Below are 25,999 nucleotides of genomic sequence, written 5' to 3'. Positions count from 1 at the left end.
TTTTCCCCAGAAACCAGTATATTTGTGTCATCTGCAAAAAATATGAATTTCAGAGATTTCGATACGTTGCAAATATCATTGATATACATGTTAAATAACATTGGTCCCAGCACTGACCCCTGCGGAACCCCACACACAATGTCCAAGCATTCTGACTTAAATCCATCCATCATCACAAATTGTTGCCTTCTCTCTAAATAGCTCCTCACCCAATTCAAAACTACCCCCGGATCCCATATTGTTCTAGTTTTGTAATTAATATATTGTGATTTATAGTATAAAATGCTTTTTTTAAGTCTATAAATGTCACGATCACAAATTTCTTATTGTCCGTGGCGTTAGTGATTTCTTCTATGAGTTCTGTTAAGGCTAGTGCTGTTGACCGGTTTGTTCTGAATCCATATTGACTGTCGGTGAGTAATTTGTATTTATCTATGAATTTGCATAATCTGTCATTAAAGAGTTTTTCAAGAATTTTAGATTTTTTTTATCATTTTCGCTGAAATACTGGGGGTAAGTGATAGGTCTCGGGGTATCTCTAATCACATTATTTAATATGGTCCATATGCTTTTAATATTATTTTTATTATTTTCTAATATTGTACTATAATATTCTTTTTTACATATTCTGATAATACTTGTTAACTTATTTTTGTATTTCTTATATTTATTTTCTGAGTGTTCTTTTTTTTACAAGCATTTTGTAATCCTTTTGAGATCCATGGGTCATTTGTATATGTTTATTTTTTCTGCTGTCTTCCCTAACTGGACAATTTTTATCATATAACTGTTTTTATATGATAAAAGTTTGGGAAAGATTTCCCAAACTTATCATATGCTATATTCACATCATTTTCTTTATATATTGAGTCCCAGTCATGTGCAATCAAATTGTTTTCTAATGCAATCATAGATTCCTCTGTTCTGGCTCGTCTGTATTGTGGTCTGATGTCTTTGGAGGTTTTTTTGTAGTCGCAGTTATAGACATTAAATACAGGTAAATGGTCAGTGATGTCATTTATTAATAATCCACTTATTATGTTGTTATCTAGGACGTTTGTGAAAATGTTGTCAATTAACGTCGCACAGTGTGAGGTGATTCGACTGGGTCTAGTTATTTTAGGGTACAGACTGAGACTGTATAAGGTGTTAATGAATTCGTCTGTCATTCTGTGCTTGTTTGGGTTCAGAAGGTCAATATTGTAGTTTCCGCAGATAAACATGGTTTTATGGTTTGTTTTTGTATATTTTTCTGCAACCCAGTTAATGAAAGAATCTATATTGGAGCCTGGAGTTCTGTACATGCAACTCACAATGATGTTTTTCTTTTTTTCCATTAATAATTCAATTGTAACACATTCAAAAACACAAACAAAGCCACACCACCTCCATTCTTGTTTTCTCTGTTTTTACAAATCATTTCGTACCCTTCGTACCCACTCAAAGTCCATGCCCCTTTCATTGTTAATCCAGGTTTCTGTAATGGCAATAATGTTGAATGGCTGCGAGAATTGTCCGAGGTAATACTTTATGTTGTGAAAATTGGCATACAGGCTTCTGCTATTGAAATTAATGATTGAACGTTTATGACTGGTCTTGATGGTATTATTGAATTGCTCTTCATTGTAGTATCGGCAGTCATTGTTTAAGCTTCGAAAGAAATTAGTCTCGGGATCTACATCATTTTCAATGTCATGTGTGTGATAGTTACTGTGTTGAAAGGTCCGTATTTCCACATCCTCATAATTAGCAATCCTTTGTGATAAATCATTCTGTCCGGGATATGTGTGAGTTGCGTTTGTCATCAGAGTGCATTTAACGTACCTGGGCCCCGTTTCCCGAAAGCGTCGTTAGCCTAAGTGGATCGTGAGGTGCGTCGAAAGGGCATCGTAGAGTTTTCACCGCGTTTCCCGAAAGCATCGTTGGGAATGAACGTCTTGAAAACGCTCGTAGCTAACGAGTACTCCAGGGGTGCTCGTAGGTACTCGTAGGACGCTAAGAGCATCGTCAGCTATAGCCTCAGTGGCGTCACCATCGGACATTCCGTCTATTGGATGCATTTTATTACAACGCATTGCGCCTTTATGTTCTTAGTTTGGTAATTAATAAAGATTATTAATTAATTTATTAATAAAGATGTTAAAATGGCCAAAATAAAACGGGACAGTCCAGAAAATGTTTGCGCAGGCAGGGCACTCAAAATGTGTGAGAGAAAGTGGGGGGATTTGTGCAGACTGACATAGGCTTCTCATAAAACGTAGCATAAAATAATGTAAAAAATAAAATTAAATAAAAAAAAATCAAAAAAATTAAATTAATAAATTATAAAAAACAAGCAAAGGAGCAGGCAAAAGGCTGGGATATGGTGGGGATTGGTCACGTTGACGGGAATGTTTAGTGACATGTGGGAGGGTGGAGGGGGTTAAAAAAAAGTCTCAATCACTCTTCGACGTGCATGAAAACCAGCCGCGTAGTTATGAGGGAGGCCGTCCTCACACCGATCTTCCTCGTCGTCATCGTCCTCAGCGTCCTCCGGTTCAAGCAATGCCACCCCAGCCTTAGCTGCAATGTTGTGCAACATAGCTGTCACACATATCACGGCGCATGACTTGGCCGGCGAAAACTGGAGCCCTCCGCCTGACTTGTGAAGGCATCTAAAGCGCAACTTCCACCTACCGATCGTGCGCTCAACGATGCACCGGGCCAGACGGTGGGCTTCGTTGTATTCCTCATCATGGACGTCTCCCGGGTTATTCACAGGTGTGAAGAGGAATTATTTAAGGGGGGAAAATGCAGTGAAACGCACAGTGCATTCAGGATTAGGACTGATATAGGCCTATGTCGGTTTAAGCATAATCAATTGTGTTTTAATGTCTTTAGCATTCATATAATTGCAGTCTATTTTTTTCGTAGGCTACTCTGCTGTTGTCCTTGATGGGGATATATTTTAACCCTTTTTAACACAATTTTCCTGCGACATTCCTGCGTCTCCCCCTCCTACGGAGCCAATTTCAGCACCGTGTCGGTAGACAGTTACAATCCTACGACGTCGTGAGTGCAGCGAATGCGCGTTCACGTTAAGAGGAGTTTCGGGAAACGCGACAAAGAAATTATCGATGGATCGGAAGATCCATCGGGAGAATGATCGTACGAGCGAAGATCCATCGTTATCGGGAAACGGGGCCCTGGTTTGTATATTATGTGTGTATCTGGATTATGCCTGGGATGAGTGTGTTATTTAAACATCTCTGGGTGGATTTGGTGTACTGGTACGAGGGTGGATAACTAGCTTGTCGTGGCGTAAGTAGGCTATATCACCCCTCTCTCTTGCAGCTCTTAGCTCTGGCATCAGCTCCTTTCTTTTTTGCCTCACTGATTCTGTGAAATCTTCATTTATGAAGATTCTGGTTCCTTTGAGTGCCTTTGTGCGCTGTAGGATTGATGTTCTGTCCTTGTGTCGGAGGAATTTAACCACGATCGGCCTTGGTCGTTCACCTCCAGGTGAAGGCGTTCCTGGGGCTGGTGGGGTACTATCAGCGGATCATACTGTTAGATTTCAGCTTATTTCTAAACTGTTCGGACAGACTCTGCGTTGTGTATTTTCAGTCGTAGTAGTAATTCTTGAAGTCGAAATCAAAGCAGCTTGACAGGTTGGATTAGAGGGTTGAATAGATGGTTTATTTTCCAGGAATACATCGAGATACAGACTTAGGTTGAATAATCTATAGTGGACCCGGTGGTCGATGACTTGTTCCTTGGCTGTCGAACCCTCTTCTCGTCGAACCAAAGGGTTGGGGCGAGTATTATACAAAAAGGGGATATATGAAGAACAAGAGAACAGGAATACATCGAGATACAGACTTAGGTTGAATAATCTATAGTGGACCCGGTGGTCGATGACTTGTTCCTTGGCTGTCGAACCCTCTTCTCGTCGAACCAAAGGGTTGGGGCGAGTATTATACAAAAAGGGGATATATGAAGAACAAGAGAACAGACGCACTCTCAGCATTGATAAGGTATCTGGCCCTGGCTATGTCCCGGAGGACCAGGTCGGTTCAACCTTGTTGGACATAACAATGGCAGAACACCCTGTATCAGTATGAGAGGCCCTTGCCTGTTCCTAGACTAGAAATGTGAACAAAATAGAGACACTAAAATACACCAACATTCTACAATACCAGGCTTCGCGACTCTGGCCAGCCCACTCAACAACCTGACCCGGAAGGCCCTGCCCGACCGGATCAGGTGGTCAGAGGCGGCAAAGGAAGCTTTCGGGACACTGAGGGGGGCCCTGTGTGCGGAACCGGTGCTTGTAACCCCTGATTTCGCTTCACCCCTCATTGTGCACACGGACGCCTCGGAAGTGGGGCTAGGTGGGGTCCTGTCCCAGATCCGGGCAGGAGAGGAGCACCCGGTGATGTACATCAGCCGGAAGCTCCTACCAAACGAGAGGAACTATTCCACGGTAGAGAAAGAAGCCCTGGCAATCAAGTGGTCTCTTGATAAACAGCGCTATTACCTCGTAGGTCGAGAGTTCACCCTGGTCACCGACCATGCGCCACTGAAGTGGATGGCGGGCGCCAAAGACACCAACGCCCGGGTGACGAGGTGGTTCCTGGCACTCCAGGACTTTCGGTTCCAGGTGACCCACAGACCGGGGAAGGAGCATGCCAACGCAGATGCCCTGTCCCGCAGGGACGCCTGCCTGGGATGGAACCCGAGCGGCCGGTGGCTTGGTCTGACGGTGGAGGAGTGTGTTGGAGGGCGTGTACCGGCGCCACCCACGTGTCCGGCACAGGGATCGTTCTCCAGCTGATCGTGATCAGCTGGATGGGAAACAGCCGGCACGAGGAAAGCGCAGAGGGAATCAAGCAGAGCGGAGGACTGACTGCAGGGAAGGGACTCCCCGACGAAGGAGTAGGAGACGCTTAACCCCGCAACGGCTACGAGGCTCACGGAGACCCTAGCCCAGAGACTCGATCGCTTGTGTTAAACTGATTGTTAAATAAACGCTGTGAACGGCTTTATACCCGCCTCAACCGTGCCTACTTCCCGTGTGAACCAGCCTCTCAGCCAGCCGGGGTGCCACAACACACACACACACACACACACACACACACACACACACACACACACACACACACACACACACACACACACACACACACACACACACACACAAACACACACACACACACACACACACACACACCTTTCTTTCATCTTTGCTCTTCCCTCCTCCTTTTTTCTTCTCTCCCCTCATTACCTGAACTCCCACTTCTCCTCCTTCTTCTCATCTCTTTACCCTCTTTTTCTATCCTCTCATTTCCTCTCCTCATTTCTTCTGCTTTCTCTGTTGATCTCCACTTCCTTCCCTTGTCTCCTCATATCATTTCCTCTTCTCCTTTCCATCCCTCTCTCCTCCTCTTCTTCTCTCCAATGTTCCTCTATACTCTCTGCTCTGCCACTTTGTTTACGAGTTTATCATTATTTATTTCTATGCATGTAGCCCTATAGAGAGGGACTAAAGAAGATATAGCCGCTTTAGCGAGCAGAATGATGCAAGCAAGACCTGAGCAAGAAAAGTAGGAGAACAATTTAGAAAAAATGAAAACATAGAAACCAGAAAAAAAAAGTGTGCCCAAAAAAAAAAAGACTTCATAAAAGTAAGGTTTACTCTTCTTCTATTCCCCTGTTCCCAATCCCCGGGACGCATCGCGGAGAAGCTCTCTTTAGCAGGTTTCAGACATTTCCCAAGCAAAAGGTAGAAGCGCCGGGCGGTTTAGGGGCTAGGGCTTGCAAGGGGCGGGATGTGACGCAAAATAAGGGCGGCCGCTGTCACTGTAGTTTGTTTTGGTTTGAGCACAGACAGCATGGAGGCAGAATGGGCAGAACTCATCTCGATCATCTTGAATGTTGCATTATTTGCATAATCACGATGCATTATTTATTCTGTTGCATCCACAGCATCCGAAGCATCAATCGATGAATGATTGCAGCATTAGTTAGATAAAAATAGAAAAAACAACAAAGAAGAAAGGCATCGCGAACGACTGCGTTACCGGAGATAGAAATGTTTCGCTGTTTAACCTGCATCGATAGCATGGAGGGTTTGGAAAATCAAGATAGAGCGGCGAAAGGTTCTTGACCAATGTTCTCGAGAATTTTTATAAAAAACAGTGGGACAAATTCTTGGCCTAAATGTTATAGATAATAATAATAAAAAAACATTTCCATATAACTTGCAGCTGTGAACTCATTTATTGTTATTTATTGTATGATGTGTACTTTTAGGGTGATAAGTCCTATCGTTAAGAGTTCATCTAACTGCAAAATGGCCATAAACCCGCTTGGGACATGATGGCTTAGTTAGCAGTGTATACAGAAAGACATGTATGGCTGTGGCATCATGCACATATCTACCTATTGCAACAAATATAGGTCATGAACCTGCAATAAGCTTGATGGTTTGTAGTTAGCAGGTGTATAGACCAACAAAAAGACACAAATGACTATGAAAAGCAGTGGCAACATGCAAAGATATTTTTTCTCATTTTTTTTTATAGGGTTAGGGTTAGGTTTTTTTTATTTAACCAGGAAAGTCCCATTGAGATTAAAAACCTATTTTTCGAGGGAGTCCTGGCCAAGAGGCAGCAACAAATAACATATATACACTCACAATATTACACTCACAACATATAGACAGAAATTAAAATGATAAAAAACAGTTACAAGTAAATTAAAATTCATAAAAAACATCTACAAGTAAAAGAAGTGGTCTGAAATGCTCTCATCTTAGATTTAAAAGCATTCAAAGAAATCATTTCGGTTAATTTAAAATCTTTTTGCAGCCAGTTCCATGTGGTGGGAGCAGAATGGACGAATGCCCTTTTTCCTAATTCAGTGCGGGCAAATGGAACTGACAGAAGCATCTGATTGTTTGAACGCAGACTGTAAGAAACAACACTTTTCTGTGTGATTAAATTACAAATATATGATGGCAGTAGCCCAAGCATGGCCTTATAAATAAAAGTGCACCAATGTCCCAGCCTCCTGGTGGACAAAGAGGGCCAACCCACTCGAGAATACAATTCACAGTGATGGGTCAGGGCTCTACAGTTAGTAATAAACCTCAAAGAAGCATGGTAAACAGCATCAATCTTACATAGACATTTAGCTGAGGCATTCATATAAATCAAATCTCCATAATCTAAACTGGATAAAAATGTTGCAGTGACAAGCCGCTTTTTCACCTCAAAAGAGAAACAAAATTTGTGCCTGAAGAAGAAGCCCAATTTAAGTTTCAATTTCTTCACAAGATTGTCAATGTGGGGTTTGAAGGAAAGGCACCAAGATATTTATAGATATGAACCACCTCTATGACATTTCCCTCAAGAGTGGACACTGTGGGGACAGTTTGAGGTATTTTCTTAGAGTTTGAAAACAACATTTGTTTAGTTTTTTCAGTGTTGAGGACTAATTTTAGTTGCAGGAGTGTGTGCTGCACTACATCAAAAGCTTTCTGCAGAGATTCAACTGCTCAAGCAGGAGTTGATCCAAAACAGTAAATAATTGTGTCATCTGCATAAAAATGCATGTTAGCATCTGACACGTTTTTTCCCAAATCATTAATGTACATAATGAACAAGAGGGGTCCTAATATTGAACCCTGTGGCACGCCCTTGTGGACACTCACAAATTCAGAACACAGACCATCATATTTAATACACTGAGTCCTGTCACTCAAATAATCTGTGAACCAGGAAACTACATGATTTGACAAACTCAAGCAAAAAAGTCTATGCTTTAAAACAGCATGGTCCACAGTGTCAAAAGCCTTTGACAAATCAATAAAAAGTGAAGCACAGTGCTGCTTCTTATCAAGAGCAACTAATATATCATCGATCACTTTTGTAGCTGCAGTGATGGTACTGTGTTTTTTCCTGAAGCCTGATTGCAGTTTTGAGAGAACATCATTGAATGTTAGAAACTCTTTTAACTGATCACACACAAGAGATTCAAGAATTTTTGACAAGGCACACAGATTTGATATTGGCCTGTAATTGGTTAAAGCTGCTGGATCACCTCCTTTTAATAAGGGGGTAACAAAAGCTGACTTCCAAACAGATGGAATTTCTTTGTTTTCAATTGAGAGATTAAAAAGGATTGTAAGAGGCTGTGCTACAAAATCAGCTGCTATTTTTAAAAAGTAGGGCTCTATTGCATCAGGTCCAGGGGATTTTCTGCTATCCAACGTTTTGAGGGCTTGATGCACTTGCTGCACAGTAAAAGGTAAGAAATTAAAGGGTTCTCCTGAAAACCTTGGAGCTTCTGTGCAGGGAGACACAGGGGCAGCTCCCATAGATTCAAATAAAGAACCAGATGATACAAAATGATTGTTAAAACAATTTAGAACCTCAGTTCTATCATAGACTGGGACCGAGTCTTTTAGAACAAATATCGGAAGAGCCGGAGGACTTTTACTTACAGATATAGATTTAATTACTTTCCAAAATTTCTGTGGATTATTAAGGTTCTCAGTTGTGACAGATAAATAATATTCAGATTTAGCCTTTTTAATAAGAGTAGAGCATTTGTTCCTTAGTTGCCTGAAAATAGACCAGTCAGAGGATGGTATCCGACAACTCTGGGGAAAACCAGGGATTATCTCGTCCCTTAACCCTGAATTTCCCGATGGGGGCATGTTTATTTACAATTTTCACAAAGTGTTCCTTCAAGAATGTCCAAGCTAACTCCACGTCCGGCAAAAGACCTATGTGTCCCCAATTTACCAAAGACAAATCATGATGAAAAGCCTGTTCATTAAATATTTTTTAATTCCTCTTGAAAATAATGCGTGGTTTACGTCTGGGGTCTTTTTGTGTCCCTGCAGGTAGCAACAACACAATGATCACTCAAATCATTGCAGAAAACTCCCAAGGATAAGAATTTATGAGGAACATTTGTGAGAATTAGATCAATCAAAGTGGACTTTTCAGAATTCTTAAGATTTGGCCTTGTAGGTAGGTTGACCAGCTGGATAAGATTAATAGAGTCACAGAAAGATTTAAATTCATCCGAAACTGCCTTTAGCCAATCCCAATTCAGATCTCCAGCCATTAAAAGCTCATTATAATTTAATTTGGACAAAAGATGCTGCAATGACGATAATGCCTCCTTTGTGGCAGATGGAGGCCTGTAGCACCCGACAACAGTCATAGAGAGGGACTTTGCTATTTCCACCTTCAATGCCAAAAATTCAAATTGCTTAGAGATAGACTCAGACAGAACAATTGAAGCATCAAATCTTGATTTAACGAAAATGGCTACACCACCGCCTTTCTTGGGCCTATCACTACGATAAACATTGTATCCCGAGTATGCTAATGTCTTCATTTGTAATAGATTTTGTCAGCCAAGTTTCTGAGATGACCACAATGTCTGCATCTGTTGATTTAACCCAAATTCTGACCATGTCCATCTTTGGTACTAAGCTGCGCACATTAAGATGAATACATTTGAGACCAGACATTAAATTTAAATCAGCGGGAGTCTGGATACATTGCAATTCAGGACCAGGGTTTGATTGCACATCTCCAGACAGAAGTAAGAGTAGCGCAATCATCACTCCTCGTCTCACATTACATTTTGAAGCAGTTTTTTCATGTGTTAAAGCCAGGCAATGCCTTTCCTTAAGGGAAAGAGTAAGATTATATAAAGTAAAAAAACTTAGAAGTTTAGGTAAGTCCCTAGGTGGGTCCGACCACAGGTTTGAGGCCCAAAACAAATCAGACTGTGGTTGCTGAAAATGCCCGGCAACATTAGCATTAGTGCCACTATAGTTAGTGTCTTGCATGCTCGACACATAGCTAGTGGTACTCACCAAGGGGCAATTCCTTGGAGTCAGGTCCCAAAATGTCAACAAACATACTAAAATTAAGAAAAATGCCATTGTCTTTAAAATTACTGAGTTTACTATGCTAGCTGCTGCTGCTGGGGCCTTGAGATGTTAGCAGGGCTGCTGCTGCTGGGGCCTTGAGATGTTAGCAAGGCTGCTGTTGCTGGGGCCTTGAGATGTTAGCAAGGCTGCTGCTGCTGGGGCCTTGAGTTGTTAGCAAGGCTGCTACTGCTGCTGCTGCTGGGGCCTTGAGGTGTTAGCAAGGCTGCTACTGCTGCTGCTGCTGGGGCCTTGAGGTGTTAGCTAGGCTGCTACTGCTGCTGCTGCTGAGGCCTTCGGAGTTAGCAAGGCTGCTACTGCTGCCTTTGTTCTAGCCCTTCAGAGTCCAGGTAGTCCGCATTAATTTCATATGATGAATGATAATATCCTTACATCCAGTGTGCTCAATGAGTAGCAGAAACAAAATAGCGCAAAAAATGAACACATACAGAGAGACAAACTCACAACTAACATACAACCGAACATGCTGCCATCTTGGATTCTGTGACTCCCTAGACAGTCGTATGTCTTCTTGAAGTGTTCCCGCCACAGGGACCAATGAACAAAGCGTAATCAACACGCCTACTCAAGTGGTGGGAGAAATACAGATTTTCTATGCTTCATTCACCTATACAGTAATTTACATTTCCTCCGGAGAAAATACTACCTCAGGGATAGTAATTTTTCAGGAGAATTTCAGGGTACAAATTTTGTTCTGACATACAGCCCATCAGGAGAATATCAGGTTAACACGTATATCTGAAAGCATCTTAACACTTAATATACACTATTATTAGTCCTCTGGCTACATCTCTGCAGCATCTGGTCGGAGATGAGTACAGACCTGTTGAGGGTCTTCTCCGGCTTGTTAAAGTCTGATGAGTTAACAAGCTGCCGTCTTTTGTTTTTTGTTAGATCCTCCCCACTAAATCTGCCGTTGTGCAGTTACGACATGGGGAGTCTGGGAACTGCAGACCGCATGCAGGGGGAATTGGCTCCCTCCCAAAACCATCTCTGTGCTTCTGAGGTTCCTGGACGTCGTTTCAGGGCCCACCCAGTGTGTTGGACAGGAGGATGTGAGCTAGGTAAAACTTCGCTGGTAGTCTGACGTGCTAAGGTCCGGTAGTCTTGCAGGCCCCGGACAAGCTTACACTGCATAAATAGAGCTACTTCATGGCCATTCCGCCAGCCATTGCTATTTGACCCATGGTTGTTATTCTGATATTGAGGCAAATCATGTCCTATAGTGTCCATTTTTTGTGTCTCAAGGTCTATTTCAAATGCAGCTGGAAATCAGACAGTTTCTTCATTTTCTTTATTTGCTAAATTAATGACTAAATAATATGTTACTTACTTGCTCATTTTAATTATAATATGGCTTGTTATTCCTCCACTGAATAGGGTGGAAAGGGCTTTTATAACTCTCTGCTAGTTAGCTGTCCATCTCTTATCTGCATATAGTTGGGTTGTGCGAATGCTGCTGAGGGAGGTGGCCTATTTGATTGATTTGTGTGCCCCATTGGTCTGGGGCGCACAAATGTGCAACCTGAAGCCGAGTTTTCATGCCCCAATAATTAAGCTCCAGCCCCACTCTCGTATGGTCCAGAGTCTAGAAGAGCAATGAGTGGTAGTGACTGATTACGCCACGAGAAGGCGGCGCCGCCGAGCCACTGACGAGAGAAGGTCTTGTAAGGACCAACCTGGGTACTGGCGAGCCTGCCTGTCTCACGGATGAGATGGACAGGAAGGGCCACCAGCTTATCCCTGTTGTTGATGTAATTGAGGGTAATTGATCCCCACCAACTGTGCTAAATGGTTTCACTCTCTGACACATGGGCCCGTCGGTCGTCGTGGGACCAGGAGGACTCTGAGTGAAATCGCCATGTCTCGAGTCAAACGGCGAGCAGTAGCACATTCACACTGCCCCGGAGCGCCCCTACAGGTGGGGTAAACACGCAGAGCCTCCATGTCAGCTCGGTCCACGACTGTTGGAATTGAGCTGTTAGGGCTCTGAGGGCAAGTGACCAAAATGCCAGACACAGAGAACACGGACACAAAGCCTAAATAATTAATGGATTTTACTGGACGCAACAAAAGTCTGGAGAACCAGGTGGATGTAATGCAGACCAAGGACGTTCATTACTGACGGGTTTGTAGGCAGAGGTAGCAAGAATTAGAAGCAACCCCACCACACAAATGCCTAAAGACACACACACAGACACAGACGAGGGCAGGGAGAGGGTTGAGAGACAAGACTGGCCGCTACTTGGAGTGGTGGGCAGACAGCTTTGATGAATGATTAAAATGATTGAAATAGTGTGTTTATTTGTGTGCCACAGGTTACACTGCATTTTAAAGCACACATATCCCCTTGCATTGCTTTGAAATACTTTTTCTGCCCAGGAAATAACAAAGTTTATGGAGTGTGGAAGGATAAAATATTTACAATTAATAGTCTGTTTAATGTATCTGTTTGTTGTGCATCGCGTATGCATGTGTGTGTAGGTTCCTCATGACACTTGCAGTGCTGAATATGCAAACATCCAAGCACAGGGTGTCCTCCTCCCTCCCTCCCTCCCTCCCTCCCTCCCTCCCTCCTCCCCCCTCCTCCCTCCCTCATCGCCCCTCTCTCCTCCCTCCGTCCTCCCTCATCCCACCTCCCTCCCCCCTCCTCCTCCTACTCTCCCCTCCCTCCTCTCCTCCCTCCCCCTCCTCATCTTCCTCCTCCTACTCTCTCCCCCTCCCTCCCTCCTCCCCCCATTCCCTCCTCCTCTCTCCTCCATCCCCCCTCCTCCCTCCCTCCACCTCTCTCCTCATTTTCCCCTCCCTCCCTCCTCCCTCCCACTCCCTCCTCCTCTCTCCTCCGTCCCCCCTCTCCCTCTTCTATCTTCCCTCCTCCTCCCCCTTCCCTCCTCCCTCCTCTCTCTTCTCTCATCCTTCCTTTATCCTCCCTCCCTCATCTCCCCTCCCTCCCCCCTCCTTCTCCTCATCTCCCCTCCCTCCTCTCTCCCCCCTCAACGTCCTCTTTCCTCCCCCCTCCCTCCATCCTCCCTCCCCACTCCCTCCTCCCTTCCGCCTCCCTCCACCTCTTTCCTCCATCCCCCCTCCCCCTCCTCTCTCCTCCCTCCCTCCTCCCTCTCCTCCATCCCCCCTCGCCCATCCTCCCTCCCCTCTCCTCCCTCCGCTCTCTTCTCTCCCCCTCCAGTGGCCTTGCCCTTGTTGTAGAAGAGGAAGATGATTAAAAGAAGAATGCTGTGCCGGGTGTGATAGCTCACACTCACAAGGTGACAGCGGTAATGATGTTTATGATTGTCGCTTGGACATCCCTGTGATGCCATTTACACACCACACAGATACGGATAGGTACAGACCCCCCTGCAGCCATCCCTTGTTGTAAAAGCTCTGAAAGCTACTTTATGTTGAACTTTGTTGTGTGCAGTAGCTAATGTTGTGAAGTAAAAATATCTTAATGCAGACTTAGTGGCTTCCAACCTCCTACTGGTGTGCATCGTTAAAACAAAAGCTCTTTCATAGACTATTAAACTATTATCCTTGAGCATCATTATTAATATTGTAGTGGCCATTTGCAATTGGCTGCCAAGCAACAAAGGCTAGCATACAGCTCATCAAAATTGTAATCTGGATACCATCAATTTGGCGATCTCCCCATTGATGGCTATCGCATTTGTGCAATTGTTGACGTTAGGTCAAATCGTGTGCGCACTACTCACTGCTTGTACAGGGGTTAGTGACTCTGGAGAGGTGTGTTTCAACTGAGCTAGGGCCTATTGATTCACGAGAGGTGTCTTTAACTGAGCCAGGGGTTAGTGACTCTGGAGAGGTGTGTTTTAGCTGAGCCAGGGGTTAGTGGCTCTGGAGAGGTGTGTTTTAATTGAGCCAGAAGGCGGGATATTGCTAAAGCATCTCTGCCCATTGTAGTTTGGCCGGAAGGATGAATCACATTAATGCTCCTTCACTCACTTCCTCCCCCCCGCCCCCGAGCTGATATCAGTGAGCTCTGCAGTGGTGCTTCAGAGCAGTGGATGTCGCAGACTGTCCCTGTGGATGGTGTAAACTGTCTCTGGGTGGTGTAGACTATCTCTGTGAGGTGCTTCACAGTGGAGCGTGAGAATAAGCCTAGTGAATACAATAGAGGAGTCTGGTCTCTTTGATAGGAATCAGGTCATTAAGGTCTACTAGGATAATAATGTTGGTGCTCTAGTGCTATAAGAAAGGCTCACAAGGCATCATCAGATGCTCCATTGAAGCTAATTTGAAAAACAAGGCGTTATGATAAGAAGACGTCGATGAATTCATAGAAAAGAGATCGTTGAGGACATGAGACATGTCAGCCAGGGTGGGCCTTGGTGCGCTCTGTGAAAGGCTTGAGTCTCTCAGCAAACAGGGGGCCACTTGCAACAGCTTTACCCTGACACCCCCCCTAAACCGCAGATACATTTTGGCATCTCTCGCCATCCCAAAGGGTTTGGGTCAGTGGGCGAGACCTCCCACTGTGAGGTAAATGGAATACCTCACAAGGGAGGCGCCAAATGGTATCCTATAAAAAAAAACAAATAAGTTATCTGCAGTGTGATTGAAGTGTGCTTTTAACGGAATAAATCCTCATCTGGGTTTGTGTAAATGACAACGTGAACTGTACTTACATTGTAAAAAAAATTCTCAATGCAGGGTCCCGTTCCAAAGGAACCAACACCCAATCATCTATATTGTATGATCATAAAATGGACTGCAGAGTCGCTGAGCAGCTTCCGCAAGACTCAAGACCTACTTGTTCAGAGTTCACCTCGACTCTGTATAGCCTTCCCCCTTACCAATGCAGGATATATGCAGGCATGTTAAAGAAAATGGCATGATGATATACATTGAAGATACATACATCTTTAAACATATTTTTGGTTCTGAAATGTTGATATTCAATCGTGGTTTGCAGAAATGCACAAATAGCTGTTTTCCTTCTGGTGACTGGGTGGAGAATACTTATAATAAGGTATATTAGACTCTATAATGACCCTGTGCTAGTGTCTACACACAAATAATTCACCCCACTCCATACAGAAAACATTCCCCACTGTTTTATTTAGTTTTTCCAGTATACAGCTGAAGTAAAAATAAAGGTAATAAAGTAATACAAATTATAACAACCTGGAGCAGCTAACACAATGGTATGCTGAAACACTAGAGGAAATAAACCCTAATGCTGGAACCAATCTTTGAAGACTGAGCCATACAAAGTCTACGCTGGCGCCCGGCTCTAGGGGTGAATGTCGCTGCACACTATATTCTCTTCAATCTCCTGCTATTGCCCCATCTTTTTCCTTAGCCTCTTTCTGACCCTGTGAGAGGCGTTGGTGGTTTGTCAAATCATCTCTTCATCGAACCCAAACTGGAACCACGATGAATTTATATTTCTAATAAGGAGATCCCAAGAAAGATTTAATCTCTGATTGAGACTGCTTGAATATTTCTAAACCCATCTTAGACTTAAAATGAGTGTGTGAGTTTTTCATGAAGTTGTCATGTAATGCCCCGGTGCCAGCTGACCGCGAGGCCCGGCGGCAGTCGTGTATACCACAACTTCCTGCTGAATGTGTTGATCAGCGAGAGAATAAAGAGGGTCTTTCCTGGGGCTGGATTCCCCTTCCCTGGGCTCACAGCAGTCTGCATCTCCATAATGTCTTGCACGTCTCACTTAACACATTGCTTTTCCGGCAAACATTATAAGAAGCAACAACCAATTGGAGGCTTCCTTTTGTTAGAAGAAAGGAAAGACAAAGCAATGTGTGGACCTGCAAGGCTCTATGCTAATCACACACAAACGCATGAACACACAATGTGCTAATGCCGCAAAACCTTGTGGACAACTGTGAGCGTGGGCTGGGGTGGGGGACATAAGAAATTCCAATTTCCAGATATTTTTTTTACCAATCAACCTTTCAGTGTTTGACATGATGATGAATGGCTTTGTGGTAAAAACAGAGATGCACAAACAGTGTGGAGGGGTGTGTGTGTGTGTGTGTGTGTGTGTGTGTGTGTGTGTGTGTGTGTGTGTGTGTGTGTGTGTGTGTGTGTGTGTGTGTGTGTGTGTGTGTGTGCATGAGTGCACACGCCATAGCCATGCTGTAAAGTGCAGAGGTGGTGTCCCTCCATCCTAACCTGAGATAGGTGGAGGATATTGTCTCTCGCTGACCCGGCTACATCGCTGGCAGATAATGAAGCCCCAATTGGGCTCGGTGCATTACTTATTCAGGCCCACATGTTATTGTCCGAGATGATGCACGACCCAGGTGGGGAACACACTTGGAAAAAAGGACACGCCGCAGTTCTATATTCTGCCGAGGCTGGCACATCAGGCTCCCTTTAATAGAATATGAATGGCTTAAAAAGGCTTTCAAGTACTTTCATATTTATGCATGTGTGTGTGTGTTTATTTATTATACTTTATACTGTTGACTCATCCTTCTTGCTGTTTGTATTCTTTTGGTTTGTCTGTGCCTGGTTGCATCCCTGTGTGTGTGTGTGTGTGTGTGTGTGTGTGTGTGTGTGTGTGTGTGTGTGTGTGTGTGTGTGTGTGTGTGTGTGTGTGTGTGTGTCTATCAGTGTGCGGGGGGGACCTCTTGCAGGCATGCCTTTCTTCAAAATTCCCTCTTCAAATCCACCAGTCTATCGAGGTAGATTTGTGTCTTTATGTTGAGTGCAAAAGTTTTTGCATTGCACACAAAAGTTATTATTCTGAAAGCACATAGACACTTTTATGGTTTGAAGACATATTATTTTTTGCAATCAAATGTTATATAATTGAGATCAAAACGTTATGCATTCCAATCAAAAATAATTATATATTTTTTTAAATCAATTTTCATGAAAAATAATTGCTTTTAAAGATTTAAGGAATGCAATTGAACACAAAAACACCTTCCGCTTTGACTGCATTCCCCCTTTGGTCAGGCTTTGTAAAGGTTTGCTCTTAGTGCCATTATCTTTGCATTGGGGCATCCTATGAGGGGAACATTTGTGTATTTTTGTAAATGTTTCCAAAAGAGATTACACATTTTGACCAACAACAAGGCTGAAATGGTTTTGAAGGCAAAAGTTTGTTTTGCAAACCAATATTACCTAATCTAAATTAAAACATTAGGGTTAGACTTGAACGTTTTTGAGAAGAAAGATAACATTTCTGATGCATTTCCCTCATTTGGTTAGGATGCCATGTGGTTTGATCCCGAGTCATTTTCTGTGCATTACCCTACTTTGACTTCTGACCCCAAACCAGTGGGCGGGCTTTAGAGGGAGTTGTAGATGATGCTTCTCCATTGGTCGACGATCTTTGATGATATTTGATGATATCGTACAAATACTCTAAGTATATATATAATATATAATTATTCTTGGACTCTTATATTAGGTAAGCAGTACTGAGGCTAAATGGGTTACCCTTCCTTTTACAGTCCCCTAATTACTAGGTATTTACCCGGGAAATATATGGTAAATCTTAGTGTGGGTAATTACCACTGGTAATAAGAAGGTAAATACAGAGGAATGACAGCTGAAGTACTAAGTAAAACCTCCACTATTACCCATCAACTCAACTAAGTACCGTGTAGTTGTAACTGTTTTAGTTTGGTAACAACTAAGATATTATTGTGTACTTCCTAGGAATTTAGGCAACCAATTCTTAGAAACAGCTATCAATTCAAGTTACACTTGTAGTTATCCAAGGTTTATGTTGGTAAAAGCACAAGTTTAGTGATGTACTATCTAGAAATTAGCATAGTACTTTCCAATAAATTACTTTTTCTTACATAGTTATTATTAATAGCTACACCCATTTAGAAGGGTTGATTAGATTTACCCTAGAAACTATGGAATTACTTACCTGGTAACAACCTCCGCAGGAACAGGGGCGATTCTAGGGAGTGTGGGGGCCCTAGGCAGAGGATTGTTGACGGGGGGGGGGGGGGGGGGGGGGTATGGAGCGATTGTTGACGGGGGGGGGTATGGGAGCGATTGTTGACGGGGGGGGGGGGGGGGGTATGGAGTGATTGTTGACGGGGGGGGGGGGGGGGTGGTGTATGGAACGATTGTTGACGGGGGGGGGGGGGTATGAGGCAATTTTTATTTATTTTTTGGGCTCTAGGGGGCCCCCTAGTAGTGGCCCGGGGCCCCAAGCAATTGCGGGGCCCCAGGCAATTGCCTGGTATGCCTAATGGGATGCAGCGCCTCTGCGCAGGAACAGTTTTCCTCTAGTGTCATGGTACATCTTCTTAAATACTGGGTACAAAGCCGTTTGTTTCCATGGTGTTACCACGTTATTACCATATCATTTGTAATAGATACATTCCAGTTCATGCAATAAACTGGAACTTGTACCATGTGCGTTCTTGTTGAAGCCTTGTTTGTTTCCATGGTATTACCAGGTTCTTACCATTTAATTTGCAATCGATTATTCCCTTTTCCATGCAATCAACACATACTTGTACCATGTCAATTCTGCAACGTTACCGAGTAAAACATGACAATTTAACCAGTAAGTAAGCTGAAATTGTACTGTAAAAGGAAGCCTTGTTTGTTTCCATGGTATTACCAGGTTCTTACCATATAATTTGTAATAGATTATTCCCTTTTCCATTCAATCAACACAAACTTGTAACATGTATGTTCTGCAACGTTACTAAGTAAAAAGACAATTTACCCACTAAGTAAGCTGAAAATGTACTGTAAAAGGAAGCCTTGTTTGTTTCCATGGTATTACCAGGCTCTTACCATATAAGTTGTAACTGGTTATTCCCTTTTCCATGCAATCAACACAAACTTGTACCATATATGTTCTGCAACGTTGGTCACCAGTAGTTAAGCGCTTTCATTTTAGTTATAAAAACCCAAACCACTGTTGATGAAAGGCATGTTAATATTAAACAAAATCAAAGGCTTATCTTTCAAACAATGCATATCTCACGAACAGGCTGAACACTGAAAAAATCAGACAAAAAAAAGAGCCGTCCACATCAACTCAATTGAAATGTTACTGATGGTGTTTTGATAAAACACATGACAGTGTTATGGCAAGTGATCAAAATGCAGACTGCTTCAACCTCTACAATTTGAATAAGTGGCGAATGCCATGCAGCAATCGGCCTATGGGAGCACCTTTGTGGTCCTTCGCAAACCAATGAGTCCACTCGATGAATGAGAGATGGCTCTTTAGTGTCCTCTTTGTGCGGTATCCCTGCAGGCTCCACACCTGGAATTTGTAGGTTGACCAAGCCCTGACCAGGTACTTCCAAATCTCCCCTTCACTACTGTAATAAAGAAGTAGAAGACAAGAAAATAAACATTAGGACTGTCAACTAATGAACATTTCTAGAACATGTAAAAAAAAAAGATTATTTGTTTGCAAGGTTAAGAAAGGATGCTGGTCCTCTGGCCATTGTGTTTGGTCATATTAAAAATAAAAAAAGGCATAGCCATAAATACAGTTAATAGGACGGGAGGGGATAGGCTGTTAGCTCTGGTTAGCACTCTAGCATCGAGCTAGCGGACTTCTGTCATTCAAACAACTCGGACATGTTGTTTAAAAACCTATTGGTGTTTCTAAGAATTGGTTGCCTAAATTCCTAGGAAGTACACAATATTATCTGAGTTATTACCAACCTAAAACAGTTACAACTACACTATACTTAGTTGAGTTGATGGGTAATAGTGGAGGTTTTACTTAGTACTTCAGCTGTAATTCCTCTGTATTTACCTTCTTATTACCAGTGGTAATTACCCAGTAATACACTATGATTTACCATATATTTACCGGGTAAATACCTAGTAATTAGGGGACTGTAAAAGGAAGGGTTACCGCTAAATGTCCCATATTTTTCTATTTTGGGGATAATAATTAAATTTGGGGTACTACTACTAGAATAGGGATACATGCCTGTATGTTAGACAAAACCTTAATATTCTCAAACAGTAGATTTCTCCAAAACCAATTTCAGCGTCTTTAAAATCGTTCTGTTTGGAAACTCTCTCCACTTTAAGGCCCCCTCACGAGTAGCCCAGTCTGTTGTGATTCGTCCAAACGTTCATTAACACCGAAGTTGTAAACATCAAGGGTATCAATTGCTTCTATTCAGCCTCAAAAAAGTCGCAACCAGCTGCAGCAACTTGGGCCCCGCCCACATTCCCCATGGCACCGTCTACATAACGCAGCGCACAGCAGTCTTATAGTTCTTAGAGTAATTATAACTCTTGTGACAGCCACAGGGTTGCCTTTGTGTTGTGGTGTTGCTTCTGGTGTGTTCCGTCTTGCAGGGAACTGGTTGGTGGAGCCACATCACCTAACGAGATGCAGCTCATGAATGAGAGTTATAATAACATAACTATCGTTCTATTTCACATAGCCTACGCCGTCTAGGCTTCGCCTTATGGGCTAAGGTGAAGCTGAGAGCGGAGCCCAATCAATGTACTCCTGCTGGACCCCAGTCACAAAGAAGTAAGTCACAGGGCACATCAGACCTCAATAAGCCGAGGAATATGCAAAACAAAACAGCTAAATAAAACATTGACTTCACCTAAGAACACAGCAAATCGATGAGAACAAGAGAACAGAGCGAGTTTGTTACTTCTTAGTTCACCCCTAATTCCATAGAATCCATGAAAAATGGGAGTTGCAGAACAAAAAGGCCCCTCTTACGTCCGCTCCAAAAGAAGAAGGTAAAAGGAACCGCTTGCAGGCGTAACAATGAACAGAGCAGCTAATCGGCAACGAAGCAACGAAGAAGCTCTGGTCTCCGGTGAACACAAAGAATGTGTAAAACTTGAAACAAATGTATGCAACAATGGTTCACACAATCAATCATAACTTTCTCAATAAACGCAAAGTGTGTAAGAGGCAAGGACATCATCCATTTTCAATTTCCACCACAGAACAGTACAACAAAGAACAGTCCACCGGAGAGTCCCAGACTGTTTTTTTTTATATTGCGTAACTCAGAGTGCACCAGAATACAAGCAGGGCACCTAATTAGCTGACCTTCAAGACTGCGGCTCCTCTCTGCTGTGATCATAATAACCACATGTGGAGACACACACACACACACACACACACACACACACCACACACACACACACACACACACACACACACACACACACACACACACACACACACACACACACACACACACGATGCAAAAAAAACTAAACAAAGCAACCACTCTGACGCACCCCATATATTAACGCATATTTCTCCCCTCTCTTTCTTGTTCTCTTTCTGGCTCTGTATTCCTCTGGTTCTCTTATCTCTCGCTCCCTCCTTCAGGCTCTTTTGTCAGGGTTGGGATTTTTTTTCTGTAGAGGTTGACTACTCCGCCACACGTTCAGGGAAACGAGGGAGGGTGTAATCTAAAGCATTTTCCCCCCTTCTCCTCAAATTTCTATAAGGCCATTTCAGAGATGTCTGCGTGAATTTAACAAGGAGGTTTTGCTTTCCTCCTTCTATCTGTTCAAGCACTCAGTATTTGCGAGGGTGACGATGTTGAAGGATTGGCTGTGTGCCATGTGAATCCTGTCTAGGATTGTCAATATGATCAAGTGAAATCTTTTATATTATCTGAACAATTTGTCTGTATGATGAGTGTATTTTGGATTATTTATAAAGAAGTATTTGGAACTCTGACGCTCTGCCCATAATGATATGAACAGCAATGATTCAGAACAGCACTCCTGATTTGACTTGAGGTGTCATCATCCATGATTCAGGAGAAACTCTGTCTGCCTGGATGGTCTGCACGTGCACACACCGCACACAAACACACACACTCACACCTTTATGTACTAATCATTGGGACCCCAGCCACCCAACCAGAAACTGTACCAAAGCCTAAGGGCCCAAAACCCAGAGGATGACAAACAGTTTTTCCCCCAAGCAGTCAGGCTCCTGGAGAAACACACTACCCCCAACTATCCCCATGCACACCACAACAACAGACAGATATTTAACACATACATTCTATGTGTCTATTGTATTTGCACAGCATTTATTTATTGCACAATAACACTACCTTTGGCTGCTACCACTACCACTACCACTTGAAGATCCTACACTTCACACTTTATTACACCTCATTACTTATTATTATTATTGATGCTGCTACTGCTATATTTTTTACTTTACTTTTTCTTATGGTTTCTTATCTTTATTTATTTTTTACTGTTGCTGCTATGTGAATGTTGAGGAACCAAGCCTAAGAATTGTACTCTTGTGTACTGTACAATAAGATGTAATAAAAGTGATTCTGGTTCTATCAAGCACACACACACACACACACACACACACACACACACACACACACACACACACACACACACACACACACACACACACACACACACACACACACACCACCCGCTCCACTTATCGTTATGAGTTTGGGGTATCGGTTCAACAATCCATTCATACACATGCGGTGTATGTATACGCCGACTGGCAGCGGGGCATAGGCGGGAGACATTCCCGGGAAACAATCGCGGGCAACAATCCCTTTCTCCTCCATGTTGAGGTTCAATCTGGACTTCAGGGTGTCAAAGCCAAAGTTTTCTCCCTATCCATCTCAACCATGGCCGAGATAACCCCCTACGAGCCTTGTTGTGGAAGTACCAAAGACGTCAGAGAACCCGACGCAGTCTAGTCTTTTCATTAAATGGGAGCTTTGCGCAAACCTTACCTTATGTTGCGTGTTTTGCGCCATAACACCATCAGCAGAACGGTTATCCAAATAACAAAGAAGTATACAACACTAGCGTTACAGTGTGTCTATATTCACAAACACACATGTGGCGCTGAGGGGAGGTAACCTAGCCCCTTATGACGACATATGGGGCCAAATTCCAAATCGGCGAGTCTGAGCTTTCATTTTTCATAGGTGGAGCAGGATATCTAGTGCTCGTTTACACCTGACGTCATTTCTAGTTACTGAGGGTCAATAGGCAGGCTAGGGGAACTCATAATGTTAGAAAACCTCATAAAGTGAATGTTTCCTAACAGTGTCAGAATGGGTGGACGGCTCTGCCGTCCACCCATTCACCCATTCATACTTATCTTAAAAAGTATGAAATATTTAAAAATCTGAAAGAGGCGGGCAATTCCAAGCTAATCTGAACAGAAAGAAAGCCTAAGAAGAACAATAGTTGAGCACTGCATACAGCCCTCACCTAATAATAATAAATAATCAATAGATGACAATAAATAATAATAAAAATAAAATAAAAGTAATAATACGTAGAGAAACTATAACAGTGGTAATAAGTAATAACAGATCCCGTCTACGGAGAGCCTCTCTTTTGAGCCCCATTTTATGGAACTTTTGATTGAATGGGTGCTAGAGAGCTAAATGTATCTCTTTCACCTGCTTGTCGTTGAAATATTGCAGATTTTATTATAAATTTGCATGTTCAATATAGATTATAGCTCAAAAGTCGAATGAATGAGTACTTATGTCCTTTCGATTTCTTACAGGTTGGCTCTTTGTTGGCCGCTAGCATTCTTCTAATGACTGCTGATTGGTCAGGGACGGACTTGCGACTGATTACGACCAGAGACCCCGCTTGATGGCATCTGAAGCTAAAGCAGAATCAGAAACATTATCTTAAGGAGGACTTTCCGTCAAAGGTAATTGTTAAATATTATGTGCGGAAGTGCCAAAGTGACTAAGAATTCAGGACCTCTGACAGTAAGCAAATATGGGACGTCATCATCTTTTTGGAGGAAAAACTGTGGGTCATCCTCTGGGTTTTGGACCCGAGGCTTCGGTACTGTTTCCCCCCAGATGCTGGAACCCAGCTTTACCACAGATTCTCGGTTTTCTATCTGTGTGTGTGTGTGTTTGTGTGTGTGTGTGTGTGTGTGTGTGTGTGTGTGTGTGTGTGTGTGTGTGTGTGTGTGTGTGTGTGTGTGTGTGTGTGTGCGTGTGTGTGTGTGTGTGTGTGCGTGTGTGTGCGTGTGTGTGTGTGTGTGAGAGATTGTGTACCCTGTGAGCAGGGATGGACTGGCCCAAAAATTTGGCCCGGGACTTTGGGATGGAGAGGCCTTTTATGAGACCGCGGGAATAGCGCGCGTAGAATTTTGCCACGGTGTAAAATAATAAAAACTAGTCCTTATCCGTGGATATGTGCATTGCAACGCATGTCAATGTTGGGATGTGCATGTGTTTAGAATATTGTGAAGATCACTGGGAAATATTTTATAAGCAATCTTGTCCATGTACAAAATATTAGAAATTGCATGTGCCTAGAAAGGTAAATCAAGGCTGAAAATGATCTAAATAGTGCAAGATACAATTATTTTAGTGGAAAAAAATTGTCATTCACATACACAGGGTTTGGGAGATGGGGCGGGCGGGGGGTTTGTTGTGCGTTGCTGTGGTTACTGGTGTTGAAGTGTTCCAATGGTTTATTAGCGGTGGTATCTAATAAATCGCTCTCTAATCAATACTTCATTCACTGCCTCTTCCGTGGGCATTACAATATTATGAATTGTTCTCCGACGTCTCTGGTACTTCCATAATTAGTTCAAGTCATTTTTATATTGCCAAACATGCTCGCTAGTGCACCTGTCATAGCTATACTACTGTGTCCTGTTCCCGCCGAACCATTGGTCTCGCTGACATGGGCATCGCCGTCAACCTTGGCTTTTCCACGGGAAAGGTCGGTTAATTTAGCACATTTGGCTGCGTCTTGCTCTAACATTTTTTTCCTTTTCAACCTCAACTTCTGAGCGCCACCCAATTCTTTTGCCTCTTCACCACCTTTTTTCCTTTTTGACATTTTCGTATTTCTGTGTAACTTCAGTGAGATCAACGAGAAGTACCGGGTAAGTGACCCGGCCGTGTGTCAGGCTGAGCCAATCAGAAATGACAGACCGCGGAGCAGTCCAAGTTGGGAGGGGCCGTTCGGCTCTGCTCTGCTGCTTTGGCCGCTCGCTTTGCCCCCATACACTGTGGGGGTGCTCCCCCCTCTAAATTGACAGTAATACATCGGCCCCGTTTCACCGTCAGGCAAGAGCTCCGTTTCGCGCTGTAAGTAAGAATATCCGGTAGCAGGCCACCCCAAATCACGGTTTACTTAACTTTTTCATTTTTTTTTACATCTTTTACAACAAAAAAATCTTTGTCTTGGGGACAGCTTCTAGAGATATTAGGGCAAACATTTGTCAAGCAAAGCAATGTCCTGCAGAAGAGAGGAGGATGATGAGGTTAGGTGTGGGACATTGAAAGGGCGGGACAAAAGTTTAACTTTAGTACCTTTTATGCAAATGAGCATGTGCAGACTCATGGTGAATCTCATATCCTGGTTTTAAGCACTTCCGTTGACAAAGTTCTAAAACTCCCACCAGCAGATGCTAGAGTGGGTGCTTTGTGACACCAGGTGCTGTCAATCAATAGACCAGGCCCTGTCAATCACTTGACCATAGACCTCTGAAGAATAAGTCCCTGCCCGAGCTGTCACGGCTTGGTACACAGGAAACTAAGGTGACTCAAGTGCGAAGCAAAAACAGGATAAGTGATAGGTATTTATTCCTCATTAATAAAGTTCCAAAAAGCTCAGAAGATCCAAAACACAAAACACAAAGTCGAGGTAATCCAAAAGGCAAAACCACGAAAACTCAGTCCAACAATCCAAAAGGGCAAAAACACAATCAAAGTAAATCCAAAGGGTAATCCAAAACTCGGAGTATGAGTCCAGGGTCAAACAACAAGAAATTCAAAACGCAGGGTTCAAGACCAAGGTCTACTCACATGGTCTCAACAGAGAGTGAAAGAACCAGGCTTAAGTACTGTGAGACAAACACGGCTGAACCAATCACATGACTAATTAACAGGTCCAGGTGAGTCTGCTTAAACAATCGACATTAGGTGGAAACAACACAGAGAACAGAAAACAGAATTGGCGCCATCTAGTGGTCTATGACACAATAGTCCAAAGTATGACAGAATCTCCCCCTCTAGGAACGCCTCCTGGCGTTCACAGGACGATCAGGATGCTGTTGGTGAAAGT

At 43.2% G+C, this 25,999-nt stretch overlaps 1 protein-coding gene across 1 annotated transcript in view; it reads left to right on the top strand.

Annotated features, from left to right (window-relative positions):
* Positions 1 to 1,783: 1,783 nt before the first annotated feature.
* The window catches only part of LOC130387955 (activated CDC42 kinase 1-like), a 49,265-nt gene continuing 25,049 nt past the window's right edge, over positions 1,784 to 25,999 (top strand). The window contains 2 exon segments of the mRNA XM_056597247.1: positions 1,784 to 1,787; positions 4,182 to 4,768. Coding sequence (XP_056453222.1) covers positions 1,784 to 1,787; positions 4,182 to 4,768 — 591 coding nt within the window.

Source organism: Gadus chalcogrammus, chromosome 8, assembly GCF_026213295.1.
Source record: "Gadus chalcogrammus isolate NIFS_2021 chromosome 8, NIFS_Gcha_1.0, whole genome shotgun sequence".
In the NCBI taxonomy this organism is placed as follows: domain Eukaryota; kingdom Metazoa; phylum Chordata; class Actinopteri; order Gadiformes; family Gadidae; genus Gadus; species Gadus chalcogrammus.
This window is presented reverse-complemented; position numbering and strand designations above follow the sequence as displayed.